The sequence below is a fragment of the Pelodiscus sinensis genome, chromosome 19 (assembly GCF_049634645.1).
Source record: "Pelodiscus sinensis isolate JC-2024 chromosome 19, ASM4963464v1, whole genome shotgun sequence".
In the NCBI taxonomy this organism is placed as follows: Eukaryota; Metazoa; Chordata; order Testudines; family Trionychidae; genus Pelodiscus; species Pelodiscus sinensis.
The window spans coordinates 9,622,301-9,635,036 of NC_134729.1; the positions used below are offsets into that span (position 1 = coordinate 9,622,301).

General features: G+C 50.7%; 1 protein-coding gene across 3 annotated transcripts; it reads left to right on the forward strand.

Annotated features, from left to right (window-relative positions):
• The first annotated feature begins 8,098 nt into the window (after positions 1 to 8,098).
• TRAPPC5 (trafficking protein particle complex subunit 5) lies at positions 8,099 to 12,068 on the forward strand. Of its 3 annotated transcripts, none has more exons than XM_006132026.3 (2): positions 8,099 to 8,257; positions 9,356 to 12,068. In XM_006132026.3, exon 2 carries the CDS (start codon positions 9,360 to 9,362, stop codon positions 9,924 to 9,926), a length of 567 nt encoding a protein of 188 aa, XP_006132088.1. In that variant the 5' UTR covers positions 8,099 to 8,257; positions 9,356 to 9,359; the 3' UTR covers positions 9,927 to 12,068. The 3 variants fall into 3 exon arrangements, with proteins under 3 accessions (XP_006132088.1, XP_075758295.1, XP_006132089.1); XM_075902180.1 differs by lacking the exon at positions 8,099 to 8,257 and adding an exon at positions 8,281 to 8,356; XM_006132027.4 differs by lacking the exon at positions 8,099 to 8,257 and adding an exon at positions 8,781 to 9,112.
• Positions 12,069 to 12,736: the final 668 nt, after the last annotated feature.

A 12,736-nucleotide genomic window follows, 5' to 3' on the forward strand; every position in this document is an offset into this window, starting at 1 on the left:
TTAAGGAATTAATCTGCAAACACCTGGAAGATAATAAAGTGAGAGGTAACAGCCAGCATGGATTTGTAAAAAACAAATCATGTCATACCAATCTGATAGCTGTCTTTGATAGGGTAACGAGCCTTATAGATAAGGGAGAAGTGGTGGGTGTGGCATACCTAGACTTTAAAAGGCATTTGATACGGTCTCACGTGATATTTTTACCAATAAACTACGCAAATACAACTTACATGGGGCTACTATAAGGTGGGTGCATAACTGGCTGGATAACCATTCTCAAAGAGTAGTTATTGACGGTTCACAATCCTGCTGGAAGGGTATAACAAGTGGGGTTCTGCAGGGGTCTGTTTTGGGACCCATTCTGTTCAATATCTTCATCAACTATTTAGATGTTGGCAGAGAGAGAACGCTCATTAAGTTTGCAGATGATATCAAGCTGGGAGAGGTCGCATCTGCTTTGGAGGATAGGGTCATAATTCAAAATGATCATCAAAATGATCAGCTGCTAGAAGTGGGCCATCCTCCCTGATTGAAATTACCTTGATATCTCTAGCCTGATTCTTGCCTGCGTATTTATACTTGCCTCTGGAAATTTCCACTACATGCATCTGACGAAGTGGGTCTTTGCCCACGAAAGCTTATGCTCCAATACATCTGTTAGTCAAAAAGGTGCTACAGGACTCCTTTTCGCTTTTGCAGATCCAGACTAACACAGCTACCCCTCTGGTACATGTTCCCCTTGTTCACATGCATAATTTCCCTTTACAGAAACCAAGTTGACTTTTCCTCAACAAATTAATTTCATCTACATGTCTGACAATTTTATTCTTTACTATAGTTTCAACTAATTTGCCCGGTACTGATGTTAGACTTACTGGTCTGTAATTGCCAAGATCATCTCTAGAGCCCTTTTTAAATATTGGTGTCACATTAGCTATCTTCCAGTCATGAGGCACACAAGCTGATTTAAAGGACAGGTTACAAACCACAGTTGTTAGTTTCACAATTTCCCATTTGAGTTCTTTCAGAACTCTTGGATGAATGCCATCTGGTCCCGGGGACTTATTACTGTTCAGTTTATCAATTTTTTCCAAAGCCTCCTCTAATGACACCTCGATCTGAGACAATTTCTCAGATTTGTCACCTGCAAAGAATGGCTCAGTTTGGGAATTTCCCTCACATCCTCAGCTGTGAAGACCAAAGCAAAGAATTTATTTAGCTTCTCCACAATAACCTTATCATCTTTGAGTGCTCCTTTAGCATCTCGATCATCGTTTAGCAGGCTTCCTGTTTCTGGTGTACTTAAAAACATTTTGCTTTTACTTTTTGAGTTTTTGATTAGCTCTTCTTCAAACTCCTTTTTGGCTTTCCTTATTATATTTTTACACTTAATTTGTCAGACTGATCATATTTTGTAGCTACAGAGCTTTGGGCAGCAACTTTCCTGGAAATATGTACTGAGCTGGACCCTACACTGTGTTGCAAGGACACCCGAATGAGAGCTGCTCTCTGGGTAGGGAAGCGTGTTGCCATTGCTTTGTTGGAGCTGGCAATTCCTGGTGGACATTGCTCGGTCACAAATCAATCCGGAGTGGGGAAGTCTACCATCGGGGCAGCACTTCTGCAAGTGTGCTGCCCGACAATAAAGCGCATTTTGCTGCAGAAAACGATGGCTCTGGGAAATGTGGCTGGCTTTGCTGACGTGGGCTTTCCAAATGGTGGGGGGGATGACAATGGATGGCACACATACTCCCACTCTGGTGCCACCCCACCTAGTCTCTGAGCACATCAAAGGTAAGGGTACTTCTCCATGGCACTTCAAGAGCTTCTGGATCATGGTGCATGTTTCACAGACAGAAATGGGGGGTGGTCTGGAAAGGTACATGATGCACACGCATGTTCAGGAACAGTGGCCTGTACAGGAAGCTGCAGGTTGGCACTTTCTTTCCAGACCAGAAATGTACAGTGGGGGATGTGGAAATGCCCATAGTCTTTGGGGACACAGCCTACCCCTTGTAGCCCTGGCTCATGAAGCCTGACCGGGGCAGCTGAACAGCAATAAGTAGGGTTGCTGGTGTCTGGTTTTCACCCAGACTGTCCATTATTCGGGTCCCCTGTCCAGTAAAAAAAACCCAGAAAATACCGGACATGTGAAATGTCCGTTTTTTCCTGTTTCCCTCAGACAGAAACCTGGGCTAGAACTTAGTTTCAAAGAAAAAAACCCACTTAACAAGTTCAGACATTATTTCCAAATCCACAAACAAGGAAAACAACAAATCCTGACGGACTATCTAAACTTTTCCCTACTTACACATTTTATGAAGTCCGTTCCTGGAGAGAGAAGTGTCTCCCATCTCCCTCAGTCTTGGAAGAAACTGCTCTGTCTCTCAAACACAGAAGAGAGAGAAAAACCCCTTTCTCCCATTTTGAAATGCCTACCTGCAGTGTTATTGGCTGACCACTGGATACCTGGATAGGTACAGGAGACATTAGTTAACCCTTTATTCACCAGTACTCCTGATTATGATCATCCCAGAACCCACACTCCCTCCTGCACCCCAATCTCCAGCCAGGAGCTCCTCCTGCACCCAAACTCCATCCTAAACCCCACGCCCCCTCCTGCACCCCAGTCCCCTGCCAAGAGCTCCCCCCGCACTGAAACGCCATCCCAGACCCCACACCCGCTCCATTAATATCATAGAAAAGTGTGACCATTTACCAAAATTCTTTGTGTGGCCCTCCTGTGAAAATTATTGCCCACCCCTGTTCTAAGGGCAGGAGGGACCATTGTGATTGGCCAGTTTGAATAGCCCAGAGCAAAACAGCCATGCTTGATTTTAAAATGGCCAGAGATGGGGAATCAACCACAGGCCCTGGGTCGGTTGTTCATATATATACATACAAAGTCACCCCTGTTTGATCAGTTACATAAATTAAGCTCCTTCACTGCAAACAAACCTAGTCTCTCCTGTCCCAGTGGCTGCTGTCACAGGCAACGTGTGTGTGTGTGTGGGGGGGGGGGGGTGTCAATCATGTGGGATCATGAATCCCCTGTCCCCAATTTCTGCACTCCTCTCTGTTTTATTTCCAAACGGAAAGCAGACAAGTGGCAATGTTTACTAGACAGCAATAGTTTTGCAATGACTCCATAATCCACAAGTTCTGCCTTTGTGCTTGATGACAGTCATGGGTGTTGCAGAATTGGAGAAGCAACAGCTGAGAACAGCCACCACATAATAATCTCTTTGCTAACTCAGAAGGGCTCCTCACGGTTCACAGTCAAGTGTCTTTTCCAGGTCATCTCTAAAGGGAAGAACCAGCCCCAGTCTCTTAGGGTATGTCTACACTACAGCACTAATTCGAACTAACTTAATTCGATTTAGTTAATTGGAACTAAGCTAATTCAAATTAGTGCATCTAGACCTAAAAACTAATTTGAATTAGCGTTTTGCTAATTCGAAATAGCATGTCCACATTGAGTGGACCCTGAACCGAAGTTAAGGCTGGCCAGAACCAGTGCCGGCAGGGCATCAGGTTAGGACTTAGAGTGTGGAGCTGCTGCCTCAGGCTAGCCGAGGGCTGTGCTTAAAGAGACCCGACCCCCACCCCGGACAGACAGTTCTCTGGGTTCCCCGCTTGCTTGTCTAACTCAATGAGGGACAGAAAAGCAGTCCTGTCTTGGAGTGCCCTGAGTGCCCACACTCGGCACATCACAGCACTCGCCCATCAGCCCAGCTGCACTTTCCGCAGGCTGCCATCCGGGGGGAACAATCGGAGGACTGTCAGGATCCAGGAGGCCCTGCAGGAGGGCTTCCACCCCGAGGAGCCCGCAGAGCCACCCCAGTCCTCCCCATCGGGGGCTTGTGCGCCATAACTCCCTCACCTCCTTCCACTTACCCCTCCCTAGCCCCCCTTCCTGATGTAAAAAATAAAGGACACGTGTGTTCAAAAATAGAAACTCTCTTTATTTAACAAAACTGGGGGGGGGAGATTAACCTCTGGGGAGACTGGGAAAAGGAGGTGGGAGAGGGGAAGAGAGAGGGTGGGAAAGGGGAGGGGGAAACCTGGGAGGAGGGAGCTGGAAGGAGGAAGCCAGGGGAAGAAGGAGGAGGGGAAGTATAAAACTATGGTACGCCATATCTTCAGTACTGTGTACAGATGTGGTCTCCTCACCGCAAAAAAGGTATTTTGGCCTTGGAAAGGGTTCAGAAAAGGGCAACTAAAATGATCAGGGGTTTGGAACAGATCCCATATGAAGAGAGGCTAAAGAGACTGGGACTTTTCAGCTTAGAAAAGAGGAGACTGAGGGAGGATATGATAGAGGTCTATAAAATCATGAGTGGTGTGGAGAGGGTGAATAAAGAAAAGTTCTTCATTAGTTCCCATAATATAAGGACTAGAGGACACCAAATGAAATTGATGGGCAGCAGGTTTAAAACTAATAAGCGAAAGTTCTTCTTCACACAGCACATAGTCAACCTGTGGAACTCCTTGCCAGAGGAGGCTGTGAAGGCTAGAACTATAACAGAGTTTAAAGAGAAGTTAGATAAATTCATGGAGGTTGGGTCCATGGAGTGCTATTAGCCAGGGGGTAGGAACGGTGTCCCTGGCCTCTGTTTGTGGAAGGCTGGAGATGGATGGCACGAGACAAATCGCTTGGTCATTGTCTTCGATCCATCCCTTCCGGGGTACCTGGTGCTGGCCACTGTTGGCAGACAGGCTACTGGGCTAAATGGACTTTTGGTCTGACCCAGTACGGCCATTCTTATGTTCTAAGCTCAGGGCTCAGGGTTGGGGGTCTCACTGGACCAACTTGATTTTCATGCAAACCTGCTCCTGGGTTCGCATGTGGCCTTTGGTGGCCAGGCTGGCAGCTATACTGCCCTAGATGGCTGCATTCTTGTGCCTAGTGCGGAGATCGTGGACCTTAGAGGCCTCCCCCCAAATCTCGATGAGGTCCACGATCGCCGCACTAGATCAGGCGTGCGCCCGCCTCTTGTGGCCCCAGGCAGGCTCCTGGGAGCTGCCAGCCTGGTCCTGGGAAGAGGTGGAGGGCTGGGTGGCAGCAGGTGGCTCATGCTGTGCCAGGTGCAGGGTCTGCTTGCTGGGTGCTGGCAGGCTTGCAACTGGCACAAGCACTGTAGCCAGACCGTGCCCCTTTAAGGGCTCAGGGGCTGGGAGTGGGGGCAGAAGAGTTTCCCTGGTTTGGCCCAGAATGGCCACCAGGGCAACCTGGGAAGGGCTAGCCTCTAACTAGTTCGAATTAAGTGGCTACACAGCCCTTAATTCAAACTACTTAATTCGAACTAGGCATTACTGCTCGTAGAATGAGGTTTACTTAGTTCGAATTAAGCGCTCCGCTAGTTCGATTTAAATTTGAACTAGCGGTTTGTATGTGTAGCCCCTATTAAAGTTAATTCGAACTAACAGCTGTTAGTTCGAATTAACTTTGTAGTGTAGACATACCCTTAAACCGAACTATTGACCCCATTCCCTCCCACAGCTGAGAGCCCAGAAGTCATGTTTTCAAATTTGTGTGATCTAACCACTAGTATCCACTCCCATCCAAGAGCTAGACACTGAATCCTAGAGTCCTGGGCCCCTCCCATGTGTTAACTACTGAACCCCACTCCTCTCCCAGAACTGGGGCCTAAATCCCAGAGCCCTGGCTCCACTCCCATGTGTTAATCACAGTGCATGCTACTACACCCCTGACGGGTGTATAGGGCAAGAGAGAAATCAATTTTCCAATATTTTTATTCTTAAAGCAAGTTTGGTTTTTAAAAAGCCACAGCTGTGTAGCTGACTCAAGGTGTAACAATGTAGCTGAGCCATGATGTAACTGACAAACAGTGTAGGTAGGTGACACATGGCCAGTGACACATGTGGGGCTCCCTCCATGGGGACACATGGAGAAACTGACACACAATGTGTAATAGGCAGAGTTTTGCTGTTGCAGCCAGGAGAGATGCGCATTCCTCTGGCCCCTAGGGACTTCCCCAGGCTAAGGGTGCCCCTTTAACAAAGCCCCTGTGTTCTGGGTCAGCTCTTCACTGCACACTGTTGTTCCTCCCTTATGCTCCCCCAACTGGAGCCATGGCGCTGTGAGCACTGGAAGCTCTGTTCCTGCACTTCCTCCACCTGGAAGCTTGACACCCACAACTCCTCCCATGGACATAAACGAAGTAGAGGGAACACTGCACACATGGTGCAGATGACACACAGATTGTAGCTGACATACAAGTTGTAGCTGACACATGCTGTAGGTGACACACAAGTTGTAGCTGACACATGCTGTAGGTGACACACAAGGTGTAGCTGACAAAGTGTAGGTGACACACAGGGTATAGGTGACACACAGTAACTGATTCATAAAGTGTAGCTGACACATAAAGTGTAAATAACACACAATTTGTAGGTGACACACAGTACTTATGACACCCATGCAGGTGACACACAAGGGGTAGCTGACACACATGATGCAGGTGACACACAAGGTGTAGGTAACAAACAGGGTCTAGGTGATACACAGTGCAGATGACACACCTGGTGTAGCTCTCACACAAGCTGTAGCAGAAACTCAAGGTGCAGCTGATACACACTGTAGGAGACACAGAGTTCAAGTGACACACTGGTTATAGTTCTCACAGTGCAGTACAGTTCTCAAGTGACACACATAGTGCAGGTCACACACAGGGTACAGGTGACACTGTAGCTAACACACAAGGTGTAGCTGACACACAAGGGGTAGGTGATGCATAAAGTGTGGCTGACACACACACATGGCTGGTGACACACATGCTGTAGGTGACACACCCACTGTAGGTGACATATAAAGTGTAGCTGATATACACTGTGGGTAACAGTGCAGGTGACACACTGAAGTTGACACACACACAAGGTGTAGCTGACACACAGGCTGTAGGTGACACACACACACGGTGTAGCTGACACACAGGCTGTGGGTGACACATGGTGTAGCTGACACACAGGCTGTAGGTGACACACACACACACGGTGTAGCTGACACACAGGCTGTGGGTGACACACATGGTGTAGCTGACACACAGGCTGTGGGTGACACACACACACACATGGTGTAGCTGACACACAGGCTGTAGGTGACACACACATGGTGTAGCTGACACACACATGGTGTAGGTGACACACACACGGTGTAGCTGACACACAGGCTGTGGGTGACACACACACGGTGTAGGTGACACACACACGGTGTAGCTGACACACAGGCTATAGGTGACACACACGGTGTAGCTGACACACAGGCTGTAGGACACACACGGTGTAGCTGACACACAGGCTGTAGGACACACACACACGGTGTAGCTGACACACAGGCTGTGGGTGACACACATGGTGTAGCTGACACACAGGCTGTGGGTGACATACACACACACGGTGTAGCTGACACACAGGCTGTAGGTGACACACACATGGTGTAGCTGACACACACATGGTGTAGGTGACACACACACGGTGTAGCTGACACACAGGCTGTGGGTGACACACACGGTGTAGCTGACACACAGGCTGTAGGTGACACACACACACGGTGTAGCTGACACACAGGCTATAGGTGACACACACACACGGTGTAGCTGACACACAGGCTGTAGGACACACACACACACGGTGTAGCTGACACACAGGCTGTGGGTGACACACACACACGGTGTAGCTGACACACAGGCTGTGGGTGACACACACACACGGTGTAGCTGACACACAGGCTGTAGGTGACACACACATGGTGTAGGTGACACACAGGCTGTGGGTCGGTCACACACACACACACACACACACACGGTGTAGCTGACACACAGGCTGTGGGTGACACACACACACACACACACACACGAGGCGATGGCTGCCAGAGAGGACCGGGATTGGGTCCCTCAGCAGCTCCTCGAGCCACGCCCCCCGGCAGGAAGCCACCGCCCTTAGGCCACGCCTCCACGGATAGTCCCGCCTGCTTCCTGGTGCCTGGCTGCCCTCTAGGCCACGCCTCTCCCCCATCTGCTCACCCTGTTCCTACGTCACCGCTGCCCCTCCCTCACCGAGTCCCGGTTGCTGTAGTGACCAGGCCCCGCCTCCCTGCGGCCTTTTCCGTTGGCCTACAGTTGCGGCGCGTTCCTTTGCAGCAGCGGCGGCCGTAAAGCGCGGAGCGGGCCGGGGACTGCGGCGGCTCCTTGGCTTCTTCTCGCTGCTGGGGAGAAGCGCCCCGCCCCCTCCGCGCGTGAGTGACACGCCGGACCCTGGGTCGGGAGAGTAGGGGGCGGGGTCAGGGGTCACGGCAGGGGCGGGGCGGGGCGGGGCGGGGCGGCAGCCGCATCCGGTGAGCCCGGTGCTGGGCCCTGAGCCTGGCAAGGGCGTCGGCAGGGGGCGGAGGGGACACACATGGGGGGGGGTTGTGGGGGGTAAGGGGTCAGTGAGGTGGGGGGCAGGCACTGGGGTGGGTTTATTGTGGTGGATAAGAGGGAAGGTGGGGGACACATTGGGGGGGTTGTGGGCAAGCGGGCGGAGGGGTGGGGGGCACACTGGGGGGTTGTGGGTAAGGGGGCAGGGGGCACACTGGGGGGTTGTTGTGTTGGGTAAGGGGGCGGGGGCACACTGGGGGGTTGTTGTGGTGGGTAAGGGGGCAGGGGGCACACTGGGGGGTTGTGTTGGGTAAGGGGGCGGGGGCACACTGGGGGTTGTTGTGGTGGGTAAGGGGGCGGGGGCACACTGGGGGGTTGTTGTGTTGGGTAAGGGGGCAGGGGCACACACTGGGGTGCGTTTGTGGCACCTGTGGGTGGGGTGATGGAGTTGAGTCGCAGGGAGGTTTGTGTTTTAAGCACCATGAAGCAATGTGAGGCTCTCAGCAGCCTTCCAAGATTCTTGGCAACCGTATGAATAGTAGGACAGTCCCCCTGTGTCCCAGCTGCATCCAGACTCTAGCATTAACTTTTAGCTCCCCAAATTCAAATTCAGTTGGATTCTGGCTCCTTCATTTCTGGTGTTGCCCCACAGCCTCTGAGCCCAACCCTAAGCTTGGCTGCATCTCCGTGCTAGACTAGAAGCCCCCTGTGTTAGCAGCTGCCCCATCCCAGAGGTGATTGCATTGCCTCTCAGCACTGTACGAGGGATCCCTACTGGTATATTGTTTGTAAAGCATTCGGGAATGGAAGGTGCTATAGAAACATGATTTCTTTCTTTTATTTTAATTATTATGTGTAACCCAGTGACGCTTCACAGCCTGAGCTGTAGTCAGGACCCCAGAGTCCCAGGTGCTGCACTGATGCTTCAGGAAAGAGCGTCTCTATCCCACAGAATTGAAACTGCTTTTTTCTTTTAGGACAATGGATTCACGCTTCACTCGTGGGAAATCTGCCATCCTGGAGCGGTCTCTGACCCGACCAAAAATGGAGGTCAGCCTGAGCGCGTTCTCTCTGCTATTCTCAGAGATAGTGCAGTACTGTCAGAACCGGGTCTACTCAGTCTCCGAGCTCCAGAACAAACTCTCAGAGCTGGGCCAGCAGGTGGGAGCTCGCATCTTGGATGTGCTGGTCATGCGGGAGAAAAACGGCAAGCGGGAGACCAAGGTCATCAACATCCTCCTTTTCATCAAGGTGACGGTGTGGAAGGCCTTGTTCGGGAAGGAGGCGGACAAGCTGGAGCAGGCCAATGATGATGACAAGACCTACTACATCATCGAGAAAGAGCCACTGATCAACACCTTCATCTCGGTGCCCAAGGAGAACAGCACGCTCAACTGCGCCTCCTTCACAGCTGGCATCGTGGAGGCCATCCTCACCTACAGCGGCTTCCCCGCCAAGGTGACGGCCCACTGGCACAAGGGCACCACCCTCATGATCAAATTTGATGAGTCTGTCATAGCGCGAGACAAAGCTCTGGACGGCCGCTGAGTGCCCGGCGGGGGGAGCTGACGTGCTGCTCTTGTCCATGTGCACCGTGTAACTAAACGGACTGTACCGGAAGGGGTGGCATGGCTTGTCTGGGGCAGGCTGTCTGTAAATCAGAATGAACCTGTGTGAGGCAGAGGGGGCCTCAGCCCAGTTCCAGTGGAATGTGTCTCCCCATCATATTAATTGCCCCTTCCTTTCCCTCCCCCCATTCAATTCTTGGCTTCGGCCAAGGCTGACAACAGACATACATCTGCCCTGTAGTTGTCTTTTCCAGCTCTGGTGGGGATACACAGGCTAGGTGTGGCTGAGCTAACTCAATGTAGCGTGGTGGCTGAGACTAGTCACCCTGTAGGATCTCAGGCAGACTTGTGCTCAGGCAGCTAACTCGAGCTGCAGAACATGACCCCATCTGCGCTCCTAGGTAGGTACTCAGCTAGTCAGCCCTTGCTGCTGCTACTTCTGATATTCCAGCTTGAACAGAGCTAGTGTGTGCATTGCCCCCTGTGTGGGAACAACTCCCTGCTTTGTGTAGATGCACTCAGACTCTGAACTCACTCTGGCCTAACAGGTGGGCCTCTGCTTTGTGTAGAGCTGAAGTGTGTTGGTGGGGCAGCATGGGGAAGCTCATTTCCCATGTGCCCAACCCCCTACCCACAGAGCTGATGGGAATCAAGTCAGAAGGGCTGGCCCTGGGGCTGCAGCATCTCTGTGCTAGGCTGCTGCTTCTGCTCTGCCTCTTTCAGCAGTCACTGGTGTCTACTTTCTGTCCCCTTGTGTGTGTGAGGCTTAGTGTGGTTCTCAGTGGGACAGGTCTCCTCCCCCCAGAACCATTCACTCAACCAGCTGCAGGTGACTGGCAGCCAGGCAGCTCTAGCCAAGCCCTTCTGCCTTCTGGAGTGGATCCCTCCAGCGCAGGTTTGAGGCACATTGATGGGGAGGGACGGGGACAGAGTCGGTGTCAGAAGCTTCCTCTTCGGCTGCTCATGAAGTAGGCTCTGAGTGGATCGCTTAGTCTGAGGGTAAAAATGAGGCTTTTTGTGAGGCCCAAACCAAGCTTCTCCTGCCAAAGCGTAGCGTGCTTGCACACACTAACTGTGGCATGGACGTGCAGTGCCCTGTGACACTAGAAAGCAGGAGGGCTCTTTGCCATGCCAACCCAGACAGATTTAACATGCTGCTTGCCTGGAAGTGACCTGCCAGAGGGGAGAGGGATGTATTTGCTGCTGCTGCTGCTGCTGCTGCTGCTGCTGCTGCTGCTGGTGGTGGTGGTGGTGGTGGTTTACAGTGTATGAAGGAGATAGAAATGTGGGGGCATCTTACTCAAAAACTTGATGCTTTGTTTAATCTTACAGAACAGCTCAGAGATGATGTCTGGCAGCCCCTGCTCTTGCGAGAGGTGTGGCCCCCTAAACATTCACAGCAATGAGCTGATCTACCTTATTCCACCCCCCACAGGGCAAGCTTAATGACAGGGACGTGACCGGCTTGAAAATAAATCCCGCAAAAAAACGCTGTGTGTGATAGTTGCAAGCAACTCCTGAGATCACTCTGGTGGGAAGCCCTCAGCACATTCTTCCTTTCAGCTTCTGTCCTTTGCTGAGCTCTTCCATGCCATACGTTTCGCTGTTCTATTGTCAGGGTTGCTGAAAAAGGCATTGAAAGCAACAACTGAGAGGCAGGCTTTCCCTATCCTCGCTCCTTTTTTTTTTTTTTTTAATAAAGAAACTCAAGTTACAATGGAAATATTCAGGATATTACACAATGGGAGGGTCTATCAAAACCTGGAATTTCAAAATCCTCCCATTGACAGTGACCCCCTTTAACCAGAGAGTTGGATCCTTTGGATCTTTTCCAAGCTGATCATTTTTCCTAGTTAAATTAAAATGTTGTGTAGTTAACTGGCCTCTTTTCATTTCTCTCTGTCAGGTTGTTACCCCTCTGCCCCCCATCTCCATTGCAAGCTAATCACTCATCCCTTTGCATCCCATGGTTCACATTCAGAATGGTTGCATTCTGTGTGGTGCTGGTTTTATGGATCACTTTTCTATTGTACATGCTCTTAGGGAATAGGTGCTGTATATAATCTTGGGAAAGCCTCATCATACTTGTCTAACTCTGCAAATAAAATCCGTTTATACCCTGCCTGCATGTGCATGTCTCTTCAAAGCTTAAATCTCAAAGTAAGGTTTTATGCCAGGCACCATTAGGTACAGTACCCAGTGGGGTCACCCACTTGCAGATTGTATGGATTGCCTCTTGAAAGTGAGAGTGTCACATTAATATTTCCTTCTATTCTAGTTCTTATTCAGACCTTATCCCCAGATAACTGAGCACCTTCTGTTCATGACTGCATGCACTGACAGCTCCGGCCCGGCCACCTGCCTTCTCTGTACACATGCCATTGCTGTGAATTGCATACATGGACACTTCATGTTAGGGATTTAGCTGTATTTTGTACAGTGTGAACCTCTGTTACAGTGCCATTACCAACGTCCAGAGTCTGGAAAGCAGATCCTGCTGTTGTGTAGGCAGCCCAAGGAGCACCTCAGAGTCCATTGCCTGCAGTAGATTGGGGCTGCTTTGGGCTGGGCCTGGCTGGTGTACAGAGCTTGCCTTCACTGAAATTGACACTGCAGTCAATGCAGCAGTTTTGAAATAGGTTCTGCCTCTCATTGAGGTAGATAAATTATGTGGCTGGGTTTTTTATACCCGAGTGAGGTAACTTACGCAGTTTTTTAGACAAAGCCACAGTGAGAGACAGCACCTACCCCAGAAAGTTCAGGTGGAAGAGGACAGGGGAAAGGTAAGAG